The sequence below is a fragment of the Pseudopipra pipra genome, chromosome 3 (assembly GCF_036250125.1).
Source record: "Pseudopipra pipra isolate bDixPip1 chromosome 3, bDixPip1.hap1, whole genome shotgun sequence".
Classification (NCBI taxonomy): domain Eukaryota; kingdom Metazoa; phylum Chordata; class Aves; order Passeriformes; family Pipridae; genus Pseudopipra; species Pseudopipra pipra.
In genome coordinates, this window is record NC_087551.1 from 57990491 (window position 1) to 58006701 (window position 16211).

At 39.1% G+C, this 16211-nt stretch overlaps 1 protein-coding gene across 1 annotated transcript in view; it reads left to right on the plus strand.

Annotated features, from left to right (window-relative positions):
- MAP3K5 (mitogen-activated protein kinase kinase kinase 5) overlaps positions 1–16211 on the plus strand; it is a 103182-nt gene that overhangs the window by 72674 nt on the left and 14297 nt on the right. The window contains exons 14-23 of the mRNA XM_064649379.1: positions 49–130; positions 2057–2190; positions 7490–7617; positions 9449–9585; positions 10213–10318; positions 11835–11992; positions 12489–12666; positions 13451–13471; positions 14509–14686; positions 14787–14955. Of these exons, the coding sequence (XP_064505449.1) occupies positions 49–130; positions 2057–2190; positions 7490–7617; positions 9449–9585; positions 10213–10318; positions 11835–11992; positions 12489–12666; positions 13451–13471; positions 14509–14686; positions 14787–14955 (1291 nt within the window). The remainder of the gene's footprint in view (positions 1–48; positions 131–2056; positions 2191–7489; positions 7618–9448; positions 9586–10212; positions 10319–11834; positions 11993–12488; positions 12667–13450; positions 13472–14508; positions 14687–14786; positions 14956–16211) is intronic.

Sequence of the window (16211 nt, forward strand, 5' to 3'; positions counted from 1 at the left end):
GTGTGTATTTGCTTTTCTTTTCTCTTTTTTTATTTTTTTTTGGTATAGATTTTTTGACATGGTGAACAGTATCACTGAAGAAATAGGGAAGACTACAGAGGAAGGGGAATGTGATGGAGACTCTCTAGAGGTATTTTTACTTTTTTTCCCCCAACATGCTAAATTTTGGGCTTCTCGTCTAGTATTTCACAGAAGTAAGTTACTCAACCCTTTCCTGGGAGAAATTAGTGAACTTATTGTTTATAAAATTTTATCCTCTACTGTTTATCTATTAATGATTCTTTTTAAGGGTGTTAATGTAGTCTTTATACCCAGCATACTCTTGTAATTCAGTTAGCATACTCACTTTAGAAGGTACACAATGTTGGAGTTCTGCCGTGGTGCTAATTGCAGGGTGACTCTTGTAACAGTTACATCAGAATGTACTCATAGTCAGGCAGCATTTAGGATCTGTTTAAATTTTAAAGACTGTTTGTTGTCTGTTTCATGCATCACTGGAATCGTGTGCACTTACATTATTGGCAGATCGTCTGCACAACAAGTAAGGATATAATTCTAGTAGGGGAAGGCTTGTCCTGGCTAGTTACTGTCTGTAGGTAGCACGGCAATGAACAACTAACTCAAATCAGATGATGATGTTGGTGCTGCTGGGAGTCTGTTTATACCCTTGGCCCACAAACTCAAACTGAAGCTTAGGATGCCCTACTTCTGTTACTACCCCTGTTAGCTAAGTTATAGCTTGGCTGAGTACGCCACTACACACTCTGTTCTCACCCTGAGTTTTATCTGAACATACACCTAGTTGAAAAGTGAGTACCAGGCCATTGGGTGCAATGCAGCACTTAAGGTAATAGGGCTTTCTTTGAGGTGGCAGGGAAACAGGATAGAATATCTAAGCCCATGCCCTGTCACATGAAAATCTGCTGTCCCGAAGCTCTAGAGACATCCATAACTAACTGAGAGAGTCAGTGCTGTGTAATGAATACAAACAGCTCTCTCTCCCAGTTTTCATGTTGTCATTTTATAATATATCTGAAATCAGAGATCAGGCAAAGGAAAACCACTAGGGTAACTTGTGGCATAGAAAAATAGCCTATAATGAGAACCTTAGGGTGCCTGCTTGTTTATTTTAGCAAAAAGAAAAGCAGTGGGTGATTTGATCACAGTGGGCAAATATTTTTACAGGAAAAATAACAATGTGCTAATGATCTCTTTAATAATTTGAAAAAAATGTAATTAAATAGTAACAGAAGAAATTTGAATTGAGGCATGACTTCACCATAAGAGTAATTAATTGTTGAAACAAAGTACTAAAATAAGTGGATTCTCTCTCTTATTAAAAAAAATAGCCATCTTTATTTGATGGAAAATAAAAAATACTTTATTTAAGCATAAGTTACTGAGTTTAGCACAGGAGTGAGCTTGTGAAATTACATTCCTTTGTTACACAAAAGGGGACAGATCAGATAATCCGTCTAACAAACCTTTTTGGACTTGCCTTAAACTCTTTGAAATTCAAACTCAGCTGAAACCACTCTTAACGCACTGCAGTCCTCACTAACCTCCATTGGCACAGTCTGCTGACAGACCTGGCACTGGCAGAATTGAGGCTGTGCTGGTTTTGGAAGCTGTAGTCAGGTCAGGAGGGCGCCTGGAACAAATAAGTGTATCGTGCCTTGCTCTCCGTGCCTGTGTGGGAGCCGCCGTTCTCCGTTTGGCGCAGAGTGCCCTCTGTCGTCGGCTCCTGCTTTTACAGCACCTGCCCGCAGATTTTCAGATGCTGCTAAGATATGCAAGCGGAACTACACTGAACAGGTAAAGGCCAGCATAGTTTAGCTTGGTGCACTTCCCTGAAATGGCTACCTTAGAAGCCAGTGGAGAAGCATAGGCATGTCTGCACGGTATCCAAATTGTCTTCTTGAAGTGTTTTTCTTTCCTCCTTTGCGTTCTGCAGAAAACTACTAGCATCCTAGATGCTTTAGTTATGAGCACAGGGTGAGATGGAATAAATCTTATCCTTCTGTTTCATTTTATGTTGTTGTTGTTTGTTTTGCAGTATGATTACGAGTACGACGAAAATGGCGAACGAGTCATTCTGGGCAAGGGAACGTACGGCGTTGTATATGCAGGCCGAGATTTGAGCAATCAAGTCAGAATTGCTATTAAAGAAATCCCAGAGAGAGACAGCAGGTATAGTCATTGTGGCTAATTCCAAATTTTGTGCGTGACATAATTTCTTCACTAATGCGATTAGTCAGTTGGTTGATCAAGGAGTACATCTTCTACAAAGCTGCCAATAATTTACTTGTCTGTGGTATATAATTGTGTTCCCTTTCTTTGTAAGTAGATATTTCCAAGTTATGGAGTAGAACGTGATCACAACTGAGAATTTAGATATTTGCTGGCTTTGGTACTAGTACTACTTCTTTCAAAAATAAATACTGCTAAAGTGCAGAATCTCATTCAAACACCTAGTGATTGGCTCTATCTACTTAGACATACTCAGACATGTCCTTACAAAAGGACATGATTTCATATTGAAATTCATGATCTGTGGAGTCCTTTAAAATTCTGAGCCTGAATTGTTGATAAAGACATTTTGCATTCTTGTTTTTGCACCACTTACTATGAAGCCTTGTGACGTTAATCATGTGGAACGACTTCTTTGTTAATTCTTTTTTTTTTAATGCAATCACTTTATGTATGTTACTCTCTTTCAATTATAAAGGTTGCCATGTAAAGATCAGGCACTTGATGTCCTTAGTATCTGTGGATCTGAAGACTTCCAGTGTATTCTATCTTGCATATGTAGATTTCCACAAATATTGTAATAAAAGTGATATAAGGTTGAAAGTAATATATTCTTACTGAAATTGACTGGATTAAACTGTCAGGTTATTCTTATTCTGAAATTCTACATTAGCCTTTGGTTTTTGAAGTCAAGTGTTGTACAAACTGCTTAACAGGTGACTTGAGTGCTTGAATCTTTAAAGACTGAGAGACTGTAAAATATTATAAAAGACTATAACTCAGGCTTATGTTCAGAAACACTATGAAAAGTAGAAAATAAACTCCATGGTTGCCATGGTTGGCAAGAGAAAGATAAATCCTTCCTTTCCCCTTTTCCTGGTTAAAGAAATAATTTTTATGAAGGAAGCTCTTTTGATAAAGACAAAACACTGCTTGGTAGCAGGAGGAATTAGATACTAAATGAATGTAGATAAAATAGCAACTGTGCCAACTGTTGAATTTTTGTTCATCATTTCAGGAGGGAATAGAATCTATATTTTCAAGTTTATTGTCTTTTGCCCATTTGTCTTCTTTTGGTTTATGACTATGATCCCATATTTTGGCATGCTGCATTTCCTTTGTAGGATGAAATAATTGTATCCTTGTTTGTGCAGTGTTCAGTCTACAACTAATATCAGCAAGGAAGCTGCTTTTACCCATCCTACATAGCAGTTATCTTAAGGAGAGTGCTGGTATTCAAAATGTTAAATAAAAGAGGCTATTCTAATCCACCACAATGGCTGTTACTCTTCTCACATTTAGCTAGAATGTATGTCCCTGGGAGTAAAATAACCATTTGTAGAAAAAGAACATTATTCTCTGCAACCTAGGCAGCATCAAATATTATTATTTAAGCAGTATTGGAGCCTAGATGTTGACAGAACACTCTGTGATAACTCTTGCAGTTTTATAACAACTGTGGTTAATAGAAAGCTAGCCTGAATAGAACAATAACTAGCTCAAAGAAAAAAATCCGTATTTTTCTTCTCCAATACACATTTAAAAAGAATTTTCAGTGGAAAAGGTTTCAGACTCAGTGTGCAAAGCATACCACAGAAGAGATTATTAAGAAGCTGTTAGTCTTTCGTCTAAACTTCCAAAAATATTTACAGGCTTCCAGAATGAATTCCAAGTAAAAAAATGAATAATTCACTTCTGATTAATTGTAACCTGATCTTTTTGCACTTTGAAAGAAATCTATAGAAAGAAAAGGATTAATCTCTGAAATTAGTTTGTATAATTTTAAAAGCAAAAATTACCATCTTTTGAATTTGTAAAAACTGTTTAAGTTCTGAATTAGAGCAGGGCTAGAAACGAAACTACTTCTGTGCAAAAAGCAGTGAGTCTTCAATAGTGCTGTATGTTAAATATAAGCTATTGAATAATTTATTTCTCAGGAAATGTTAGACTACAGGAAAAAAGACCTAAAAAACCTGCTTGAAGAACAAGGACCTCCTGAACAAACTCAGACGCAAAACGGGAGCCTTCAAAGGGTGGAACCAAGGACAGGTAGTCTGGGAGGAGTACAGAGAAATTGTCTGAGCAGCCAGGGATCAGGTTAGAAAGCTAAAGTACCTGATTGAATCTAGCCAGGGACATTAAGTGCAACATGAAAAGCTTCTATAAGTACATTGGTGATAAAAGGAAGGCTAGGGAAAATGTGGTCCCACTCTGGAAGGAAACGGGAGACCTAGTTACCCAGGGCATGGAGAAGTCTCGACTTTTTTGCCTTTGTGTTCAACAGCTGCTCCAGCCACAGGTCACAGGTCACAGGAGGCAAAGGCAGGGACTGGGAGAATAAAGAACCACCCACTGTAGGAGATTATAGATTCATAGAATATGATAAGTTGGAAGGGACCCATCAAGGTCATCAAGTCCAACTGCTGGCACTGTACAGGGCAGCTCAAGGGCTGCCTGAGAGCATTGTCCACTTCTGATAGAAAGCAACAACTTTTAAGTATCTTTCTACTGCTCATATGATCAGGTTTGAGACCATCTGAGGAACCTGAACATGCACAAGTCCTTGGGACCTGATGACATACATGCACAGGTCCTGAGGGAACTGGCAGATGAAATGGCTAAGCCACTATCATCATATTTGAGGAATTGTGGCAGTTCAGTAAAGTTCCCATTGACTGGAAGAGAAGAAATAAGACCCCTGTTTTTAAAAAGAGGAACAAGAGAGATGCTGGGAACTACAGGCCAGTCAGTCTCACCGCTGTGTCTAACGCAATCATGGAGCAGATTCTCTTGGAAACTATGTTAAGGCACATGAAAAATAATGAGGTGATTGGTGACAGCCACCATGGCAACACTGCAACACTAAGGGCAAATCATGCCTGACACATTTGCCAGTCTACTATGAAGGGGTTACAGCAGTGGCAGATAAGGGAAGAGTGCTGACATGATCTCCCTAGACTTGTGCAAAGCACTTGACACTGTCCCCCACAACATCCTTGTCTCTAAACTGGAGACACGTGGATTTGACAGTCCACTTGGTGAATAAGGAACTGGCTGTATGGTCTTACTCCATAGAATTATGGTCAGGTGCAGGTCAGTGATGAGTGGCATTCCTCAGAGGTTGGTATTGGGACAGCGTTATTTAACATCTCTGTCAACAACATGGACAGTTTGCCAGTGACACCAAGCTGAGTAGTGCAGTCAACACACTGGAGGGAAGGGACGCTATCCAGAGGGACCTCGAGAGGTTTGAGAGGTGGGCCTGTGCGAACTTCATGAAGTTCGACAAGGCAAAGTGCAAGGTGCTACACGTGGGTCATGGCAATCCCAGGCACACCTACAGGTTTGGCAGAGAATGGATTGAGAGCAGCCCTGAGGAGAAGGACTTGGGGTTGTTAGGTGAAGACAAGTTCAACATGACCTGGCAATATGCACTCACAGCCCAGAAAACCAACCATGTCCTGGGTTACATCAAAAGCAGTGTGGCCAGCACGTTGAGGGAGGTGATTCTGACTCTCTACTCTGCTTTCAAGAGACCCCACCTCAAGTGATGCATCCAGCACTGGGACCCCCAACAAAAGAATGACGTGGACCTGTTGGAGCGGGTACAGACAAGGATGATGAGAAAAATGATAGGGCTGGAGCATCTCTCCTATGAAGACAAGCTGAGAGAGTTGGGCTTGTTTAGCCTGGAGAAGAGAAGGCTCTGGGGAAACATCATAGCAGCCTTCCAGTACCTAAAGGGGATCTGTAAGGAAACTGTAGAGAGACTCTTTACAAGGGCACATAGGACAGGAGGGAATGGCTTCAAACTGAAAGAGCGTAGGTTTAGGTTGGAAGAAATTCTTTACTGTGAGGCAGGTTGCCCAGAGAAGTTGTGGATGCCCCATCCCTGGAATTGTTCAAGGCTGGGCTGGATGGGGCTTTGGGCAATATTGTCTAGTGGAAGGTGTCCCTGTCCATGTCAGGAGAGTTGAAACTAGATAATCTTTAAGGTCTCTTTCTAATTCAAACCATTCCATAATGATGGTTTAGAATTTGTCTTTGTTTGTACCATTTAAAGTCTTCTAATGGCTAAGTTCTAAAATAAAAAATGCTTCATCCCAGTGAAGAATTTTCTTGTGGCTTTATTTTATTTGCAAAATTGTTATAGTTGCTTGAGTCTCAATTAACTGTGCAGTTTAAAAGTGCAGGGAGAAGAATTATAATGAATGAGAATATACCTGTGTTAATGTGAAGTCTGTGCTGAGAGTAACCTGGTGAAGGTGGCAGTAAAACTATTCCTTTTGATGGCAAGTAGCTGCAAGGTGGAGTTTGCTGTTAGTACTCCCTTAGTATAAACATCTGAAAATGTCTTCTACTTGCTCAAATGCTGCAGCTGCCTCTCACATCTCGACTGACAGAAGTAGTTCTGTGTCCTTCATCTATTTCAGCTGCCCTGGAAGGCTGACCACAGATATTAGTGCTTTGCCAGAGAATACACAGAATCTGGCAGCTGACCTGCTTCCAAGAGGAAGCAGGGCAGTCCTAAGTTAGGAAGAGTGTTAGGGCAGGCCCAGGGAGCACATCAGCTGTTGAGCTCTGGTGGTGTTCCACAATGGAGAAGGATCTTGACTCCAGAAACCTTCTTGACAAAAAGACTGTTGAAAAGCTTATCTCTGAAAAATATTTTACCTTGGACTAAATTATATTTGATGGTATTGTTTTGATCTGTTCTTTTAAATATCTCTCCATGAAATTATTTCTGTTTTCTTACTCTGATATCCACTCTTGTTTTCAGAAAAGGCTTCTACTTTAATTAAAATTTAAATGGTGATTCATTTTCATTATTAAGGTGGTTTTATTTATATGCTAACTTTATAGTTTACTGGTTTGCTTTGGCACTAATACAAATCCAGCCACTTGAACAACTGTTTATTCTCTTTGAGTTAGGCTGGAGAGCAGTTAATTTTCTACAAATTTTGTTTTCCTTAGTCAATTTTCATGCATTTATAACATTTTCTGTGTATGTATATAGAATAATACATATATTTTACATACGTTGTATATATTTACATATGATTACACAATTTTTTTTATGTGGTGGTTACAACCACTGTTGTTAAATGCATTTATGAAGTAGTCATTTTCAGTGCAAATATGTTTCATGAGACCTAAAACAGAGTTTTAGCTACTACAGTAAACACAAGGCTTTCTTCCCAAAGGTCAATTTTGAATAAACTGTTTCTTTGCTTTCCAGGTACTCCCAACCTCTGCATGAAGAAATAGCTTTGCATAAGCATCTCAAACATAAGAACATTGTTCAGTATTTAGGTTCTCTTAGTGAAAATGGCTTCATTAAGATATTCATGGAACAGGTGCCAGGTGGTAAGTTTTGGGGTATACTGGTTTGGTGGTTGGTTGGGTTTTTTTAGCATTTTAAAAGTATAAAAACCTGTAATACCGCCACAAGATACATTTCATGCAGGTGTAATATTCTTTAATGTCTCTTTCCTAAGTTAATGGGGAAAACTGTCTTCAAAGTACTTGAGGCCTCTGCTTCAGTATGTAGATAGGTGTGCTGCAGATACAGCTCAGATCATTGCTGTAACAGGCAAGCTCCTTTGACCTCAGATCTGTGGTGGGTTGACCCTGATTGGATGCCAGGTGCCCACTAAAGCTGCTCTGTCACTCCCCTCTTCAGCTGGCCAGGGGAGAGAAAATAGAACATAAGCCTCATGGGTCATGATAAGGACAAGGAGAGATCACTCACCAGTTACCATCACAGGCAAAATGGACTCAACTTGGGAATATTAATTTAATTTATTCCCCAGCCAAATCAGAGAACGATAATGAGAAATAAAGCCAAATCTTAAAAACACCTTCCCCCTACTCCTCCCTTCTTTCTGGGTTTGACTTCACTCACAATTTTCTTTCCCTCCTCTCACCAGTGGCACAGGGAGATGGGGAGTGTGGTCAATTCATCAAACATTGTCTCTGCCGCTCCTTCCTCCTCAGGAGGAGCACTCCTCACACTCTTCCCCTCTCCAGTTGGGGTCCCTCCCATGACAGACAGTCCTCCATGAACTTCTCCAGTGTGAGTTCTTCCCATGGGCTACAGTTCTTCATGAACTGTTCCAATGTGGGTCCCTTCCACAGGGTGCAGTCCTTCAGGAACACCATGGGTCCCCTGTGGGGCCACAGGTCCTGCCAGAAGCCTGCTCCAGCATGTGCTTCCCACGGGGTCCCAGCCTCCTTTGGGTATCTACCTGCTCCAGCTTAGGGACCTCCATGGGCTTCAGGGAGACATCCTGCCTCACCATGGTCTTCACCATGGGCTGCAGGGGAACCTTCGCTCTGGTGCCTGGAGCACCTCCTCCCCCTCCTTTGCTGACTTTGGTGTCTTCAAGGCTGTTTTTCTCACATATTCTCACTTCTCTCTCTGGCTGCAATTGTTGCATGTATTTTTTTCCCATCTTAAATCTGTTATCCCAGAGGCACTGCCACTACTGGTGATGGGCTTGGCCTTCACCAGTGGCAGGTCTGTCTTGGAGGCATCTGGCATTGGCTCTATTAGACACAGGGGAAGCTTCCAGCAGCTTCTCACAGAATTCCCCCTTGCAGCCCTCCTTCTACCAAACACTTTCCATGCAAACCCAAGACAGGATAGAGATGTGCTCATCCTACTGGATCAACCATAGCTACTCTCTGGTGGCTCAGCCCTCTTCAGGTACATGACACGAGAAAGGGGATTCATGATTGTTGCTTCTCTTTGCAACTAAAGAACTCACAGCAGCCAGATTTAACAAAAATCCCACTTCTTGATCTTAGCTTTTTGAGTAACTGTGGGGTTGGTGTATGTAAAAACACATGCATATGCACATCCACACTTTTACACTCTTTTACAACATTCCCGGGCTTAACTTGTCTCCTGGTATAGGAGGGAGGTGAGCATATTGGTTAAATGGGTTCTGATTTGCATGCTTGAGGAAGCATACACTTATCTGCTGCATCTGAGGCCAGTGGAGATACCGAGACTCTCTTTAATCACTCAGGCCAGTGATGATGCAAGTAAGCATTTGCCTGGAGAGGACTCTGGTTATAGAAGAGGTGCCTACATTTGCATTGGGATTGATATTTGTTGTTACTTTTTTCCTTTGGGGAGAAAGCAGAATTTAATTGGATTTTTACTCTCACTTTTTGCTGTCCAAAATTATAGGCAGCCTTTCTGCTCTTCTACGATCAAAATGGGGACCATTAAAAAATAATGAGCAGACAATTGGCTTTTACACCAAACAGATTCTTGAAGGATTAAAATATCTCCATGATAATCAAATAGTGCATCGGGACATAAAGGTAAGAATTTGCAGAGAATTAAGTCTCATAGTGTTACATAACTGCATAGCTTTTTATTTTCCCTGTAATTTAAAAACTGTTTTTCTGAAAGGTCTCTGCTAGAACTGTGGGTTAGGTAGGTGAACCATTGTTGATTTCAATTTGAACCAACAAAATATATTTGGGTTGGTTTTTTTTTATTTTAGAAAAATTGAAATATAGCAACTTCTGATGTGATAAAGTAGATACTTTTATTTCTGTTTTCAGTGATATGATTGAACTTCTATAAAATCTGATTAGAAATGAAGATTGTGGATGCAATACTTAGCAACTTTTTTTCCAAGGAGATTGCAGGCAAAAAAGTGGGGTTTTTTGTTTTTAAAAAGCCATTTTCCCTCTTTTAATATTCTTTAACTGAATTCCTACAGCCTTCTGGTAGTAGGGGAAGTTCACTTTGAGATGAAGTTTCTGTTAATGGGATTACATAAACCAGAAACACTATTGATTTCTCTTTTATCTCCTCTCTTAAAAGGCTTAAGAGGTAATTTTTACCTAGTAAAGAGTGCACTGTAGGAACAGGCTATGCAAGAAGTCTTAGATGAAGAGTCTGCAGAGAAAAATAATTACTCTGAATGTTCTGTTCCTCAGGGTGATAACGTGCTTATCAACACGTACAGTGGAGTGTTAAAGATTTCGGACTTTGGAACTTCAAAGAGACTTGCAGGAATCAATCCTTGTACTGAAACTTTCACTGGTATGTTCCCAGAGGAGACTCCTTTATCCTCACTCAAACTGTGTATGTAGGGTCAGAATCCACAGATGCTGAACTTTCGTTGACTTCAAATCAGTATAAAAGGCTACTGCAAGAATAACTTTCTGATATATAATTTTAAGCTATACACTGTTCTTGTATGCACTGTGTGGTGGTTTGAACCACCACAAAAATCCAAAATCCAATTTCCAGGCTTCTCCCACCCCTTCCCACAATTTTACCTCAACACCGAAGAGAAACTTTCGGGCAGACACCTCTACAGGGGGAAGGGAAAGTATATACATTTATTCTATACAAATTAAATACTGTACAAACTAAAACCAACTATATATATACAATATTACACACTTCTATCTTCCTTCTAAGCCCCTCCCTTAATTCAGTCCAGGAGGAGCCCTTTGGCTGATAGGTAAGCAGTCTTTCTCTCACGGGAGTGTTCAGGGAAAAGGGTTTCCTTTGATTCACTCCCCCCACCAACCTCCAGCTGTTTGCTGAAGTCTCTTCTTCCTTACGAAGTCCAAGGAAACAGTTTGAGTCTGTGCTCTCTTGGTTCCGTGCCAGTCTCTGCTGTGTATATCTGATTTGTCACAGGAGTGAACGAAGCGAGCGGTGGTTGGTTCTTCAGGGGAAACTGCCGTGGGACCCAATCACCTCTAGGCCCCCCGGCTCCTGGGGGGGCAATTTCAAACTCAGACACACTGTTCAAAGAGAACGCTGTTTTGGATGTTCCACTTGTGACATCAAAGTCTGTACAACGGAAGAGCTGTGTCTATCCTATATTGTATTTCAGTCTGTCTCCTCTGTGCTTGGCTTTTTCATCGTGCTGATCTTTTTTTTCTCCCTTGATTGGCTTGGACATCCTGGCTTCATCTCCAGAATCGCTTATCTACAGAACCTGTCATTAACTTGTTCCTCTTTCTGCTTGATAATATGATTTGGATGTTAAATCATGCAGTGGCACTGCATTAAATAATTATGCAAAATGAGAAGAAGGGACTCTTATTTTAATTCCATCTTCTGCTCTTCCATTGCTGCTCTAAGTGGAACAGAATGCCGAATGATGTGTTAGATTGATTCCCTTATTTCAGAATTCATATCACCAACTCTTTTAGGTTTAGATTTCAGGTGTCCCTTCCTTTTCCTTTCTGGGTGCCATTCAGAGTGATCTCCCATATTTTAATCTTAAGCTCTGATACAGTAAATGAGATCTATGTCTGATCCTAAGCTCATCGAAATCTTTAATAGTTGTCATTGACTTTGAAAACTGATATCCACATCAGTAGATGATACCAAATGCTTTTAGCACAAGTAATATTTTGAGTAGTATTTTGAGTTTATATGGAATGTATATGGAAATTCTTGAATTTTGAATAATAAAAAGGGGTTTTTTTAACTCTCCCAATATTTCTCACTTCTCAATGTTTTTGTTCCTCTTGTCCTTTAGCTATCTGTTTGCAGCATTAGTGCCCTAAGTAAAAAAAGAATATGTTTTAAACAGGTACCCTTCAGTATATGGCACCAGAAATTATAGACAAAGGGCCACGTGGCTATGGCAAGGCTGCAGACATCTGGTCTTTGGGATGCACAATCATTGAGATGGCTACAGGGAAGCCCCCTTTTTATGAACTGGGAGAACCACAAGCAGCAATGTTTAAGGTCAGACATATTCCTTGTACAGCTCAGAGAGGTATTTGTAAACACAGGAAATCTTGTGACTGTTTTGGAGAAGCTGGAATTAGAGGTTACAGGACAAGAAGATAAAGGAAATGCTTGGTTTTTGAGGATGTTAAGAAGAATAATGTGATTCAACTGAGAGGGAGTGCTGTGTACTTTTGAATAGAGTAATATAGCAATAGCAGCTATTCAGCAGCCTGGGTGTTTAAATAAAAAACAGAGCCAAACTGAAAAAAAAAAGAGCAGTTTTCTGCTTTGTGAGAACCTCTAGTTACATCTGTTGATTTTTTAAAAATGTAATTGTTTATACAGTTTGTAATAGGATTTTTTTCTTTGAATTAATAAACTAGTTATAGAAAGTTAATATCAAAACTTGAGAATGATATACCATTTTTACTATCTAATCAGTTTTTTGATGTTGTGTAGTGGTTGGGAAAAGAACAGTGTAGGCTATTGTTTCTCCCTTTATTTATCTCAGGTGGGAATGTTTAAAATACACCCAGAAATTCCTGAATCCATGTCTGCAGAAGCCAAGGCTTTCATATTGCGTTGCTTTGAACCAGATCCTGATAAACGAGCTTTTGCTCATGAGCTACTTATAGATGAATTCTTGAAGGTTTCAAGCAAGAAAAGAAAGTCCCCATCAAAGCTCTCAGGTAAGCATTGCTAAAAATCTGAAATTTTTCTCTTGCCAATGGTATTGTTTCCTAAAACTAATCATGTAGTCTTTAAGATGAACACATCAGATCTCCATCCCAGATGAATGTTCAGTTGTAACCTTCTTTACCAGCAGCTTGCTGCAGAAACACTGCAGAATTCTAGCAGAATTCTGTTATCATGTTGTCACAGAAGTGATTTATATAAATATTTCTAATAGGGTTTATAAAAGTCTGGTTATGGTTTTGTGCAGCTTTTATTATCATTGGGTTTTGTGTTTCTTTTTTTAATTTGCATATGATTTTGTCAAAAGAATGTTTACATAGATCATATTTTCTGTAAGTTTGAATATGCTATTGAACCTCAGGGGAGTTTTCTACATGAGCAAAATAATCTTTGTCCCATTGCAAATGTGTGTGCAATGCATTATTTTTGTTTCACTACACAAAGTAACAAAGCAGTTTTGAGAGCATGAATAACATATTCTATTGTGTGTGCATATATACTTATGAAAATACCTTCTGTATATTTTTAGCATGATACTTAAAATAAATAAAAATATCAGGAAAAGGAGATGGCATTAGATGATCACTTTTAACATGGTTTCCACCCTCTCAAATTAAAATTAACTTTAAATTTCAATAAATCACACTTTTGGAGACTGCAGACAGGAGAGTTGAGATAGTCCATAAAAATGGCAACATACCCTTTCGACTGTGCTTATTTTCTCAGTCAATTTTGGCATATTTAACTTTCCTTTTTTTCTTTGCTTTTCTACCACAGTTCTTTCAGCTAACACAAATGGTGAGTTTTAATATACTTCTCTATCAAAACATACCTGTGTAGATACTGTGGTTATCATTATTCTGGTAGGATTTGTCACACTAAAATGTTGGAAAGAGAAGCAGGCACTATTATGAAAATAAGTGACCTCTCTCTCTCTGTTAAGAATGTCTAATCCACTGTGCATATATAAATTACTATTTTTAATCCTACCAGACTATGGCTTAATTGTCTAGGCAGGTGGGTGATACAGGCTTGAAGAGCTGTGTTGTTGTTTATGGGGACCAGTGGCTGTTTTATAGTAGCAACAGAGCCAAGGTTTGTGGAGAAAGATAACATAGATTTTTGTTAGACTAAATTCTAAAACTGAGAAAGCAGTACTGCCTGGGTACAGGATACTGATCTCTTTCAGGAAATGAACTGGGGAGAGTGCGGGAGGGAACTGAACACACACATAGTTACCTTCATGCTGAGTTGGTATCAAAGTACATTTTGAGATGTGCACGTTTGAAATAGGTATGAGTAGTTTCCTGCAGCAGTAATGTGTGCTTTGAATTTAAAACTCAAAGTTCTGACTTAACTGTGTGTTTATTATTAATGAAAAACTAATTAAACTTGTACAAAATAATCTGATTAAAAACATACCTGCTATAGTATATATATTATATATAAATATATACATATTTATATACACTCATAAAATTAAGATCTTGGAAGGTGCTTGAATGACTTACCCTAGAGAAGCATTTTGCTACTGCTGGAAGTTATGATATGAGATGCATGTTCACTTCATTGTTGAAGTTCTGTAAGTGAACTTGCAAACAGCCCAGCATTTCCATCTCTCAAGAAGCTTTTGAATAAAAACATAACTGAAAGGTAACTCTATTCCAGAAAAATAAGCTTTAGGAGGGGTTTTTTTGTCAATTTTGTTTTAATATTTTTTATTGGTGTGTGGGAAGACTGGAGTCTTTCTGTTTCCTCTGAAAGAGTAATCTTTTCACTTTAGCACTATGATGACATTATTAAATTCTAATTTCTGAATATCCTTATATGAATAGAGTATCTTCGGAGCATATCCTTACCTGTCCCTGTCCTGGTGGAAGATACAAGTAGCAGCAGTGAATATGGTTCTGTCTCACCTGATACAGAGTTAAAAATTGATCCATTCTCTTTCAAAACAAGAGCCAAATCCTGTGGAGAAAAAGATGGGAAGGGAATCCGGTCCCTTTTTCTGAGGTAAAGAGCTATCTGGAATTTATGTTACACAGTAGATTAGGAATGTGTGCATTGGGATGATTTTAATAAAGTTTCTTTTCACTGAGTGTCTTTCATTCAGCATCCCAGATGAACACTTTGAGGATCACAGTGCACCTCCTTCACCTGAAGAAAAAGATTCTGGGTTTTTCATGCTGAAGAAGGATAGTGAAAGGAGAGCCACCCTTCACAGGATATTAACTGAGGACCAAGAGCACGTGGTGAGGAACTTGATGGAAGCTTTGACTCAGGTAAGGTAATTTCAGAAGGCAGCACGAATTCTATGGAATTTGAAGACTTCTCTGCAGTTACCTGCAACTCTTGAAATTAGACATAGTAAAGCAATTAAAAAATAAAGTTTGATTAAACTAGAAAGCATACACTGTGTAAGCTTTCACAATTATTGTTTTATTTGGGCTATTAAAAATAGACTTTGAAATTGTTTATGCTGCATTACATATGCCTTTTGTGTTGTTTGTAATTACAATATGTATGCTTGGGTATTTGTACTGGCTAGATAACAGAAAAACATGCTTTCACGGTACTCTGTTTTGCCAGTGATCTTCAAATTGGACTAGCTGAGGCTGTCAAGTCAACTCATATAAGGTAGATCATCTCTAGGAGGGGATTATCTTGGCTCCCTTTAAAAGTTCTACCTTCTGGCTGACTGGTTCGACAGAGGGAGGTTTATGCCTGTCTGGCCTTAGGTTATTGTGTAGAAAAAATGGGGCTGACTGGTACACCATTGCCTTCTAGCCAACAACCATAAAAGGGAAAAGAGGGGGCTAGGGAGAAAATAAATCACAGCTATTCCTCAATGATCTTTGGGAGCACATATGGAGGAAAGGTGTAGTAACACTGGGGGTTACAGCAAACAACAAAATAATTGCAGAATGGCCTTTTGGCACTCCTTTGTGGGGATGATTCATTATGATGATGTATCAGTTCAGGATGACACTGAATAAATAACAGGTCATGACCACACTGCTAAATGTTGCAACACCGTTATAGGATGATGAGATTTTTTTGTTCTTGTTCGTGTGTGTGTCTTAGTAGTTAATTGACTCACTTCATTCTCAAGGCAAAGTATTGCTGGTCTAACTTATTCTTATAAAACATGACAATTCATGTTCTAAAGATAGTACTGTTTAGAAACTGATGCAAACCAATATGATTCTTATGCTACAGTTAATATACTTGAAAATTGCTGCCATGCCAATAAAAATTGTTTCTAACTCTTGGGGGGCTGTGTGTATAAACTCCAGAGTTGTCCTAGTACCCTTAGAAAGTGTTTAAGTAGGAGTCAATGAGAGAGTTGGCTGTGATCTGTACTTTGCTAGAGTGTTGCTATAACAGACACAGTTGTTAATATGTGTATGAAAATAATAATCAGTGATCGTGAGAGGCTGAAACTCAATCTCAAAACTGAGAGAGTTTGCCTGTTGCTTAATGCCTTTCTCAGCTGGGGCTGGAACAGCCCGAGAGAGAAGCAGAGAGACACAGAGTT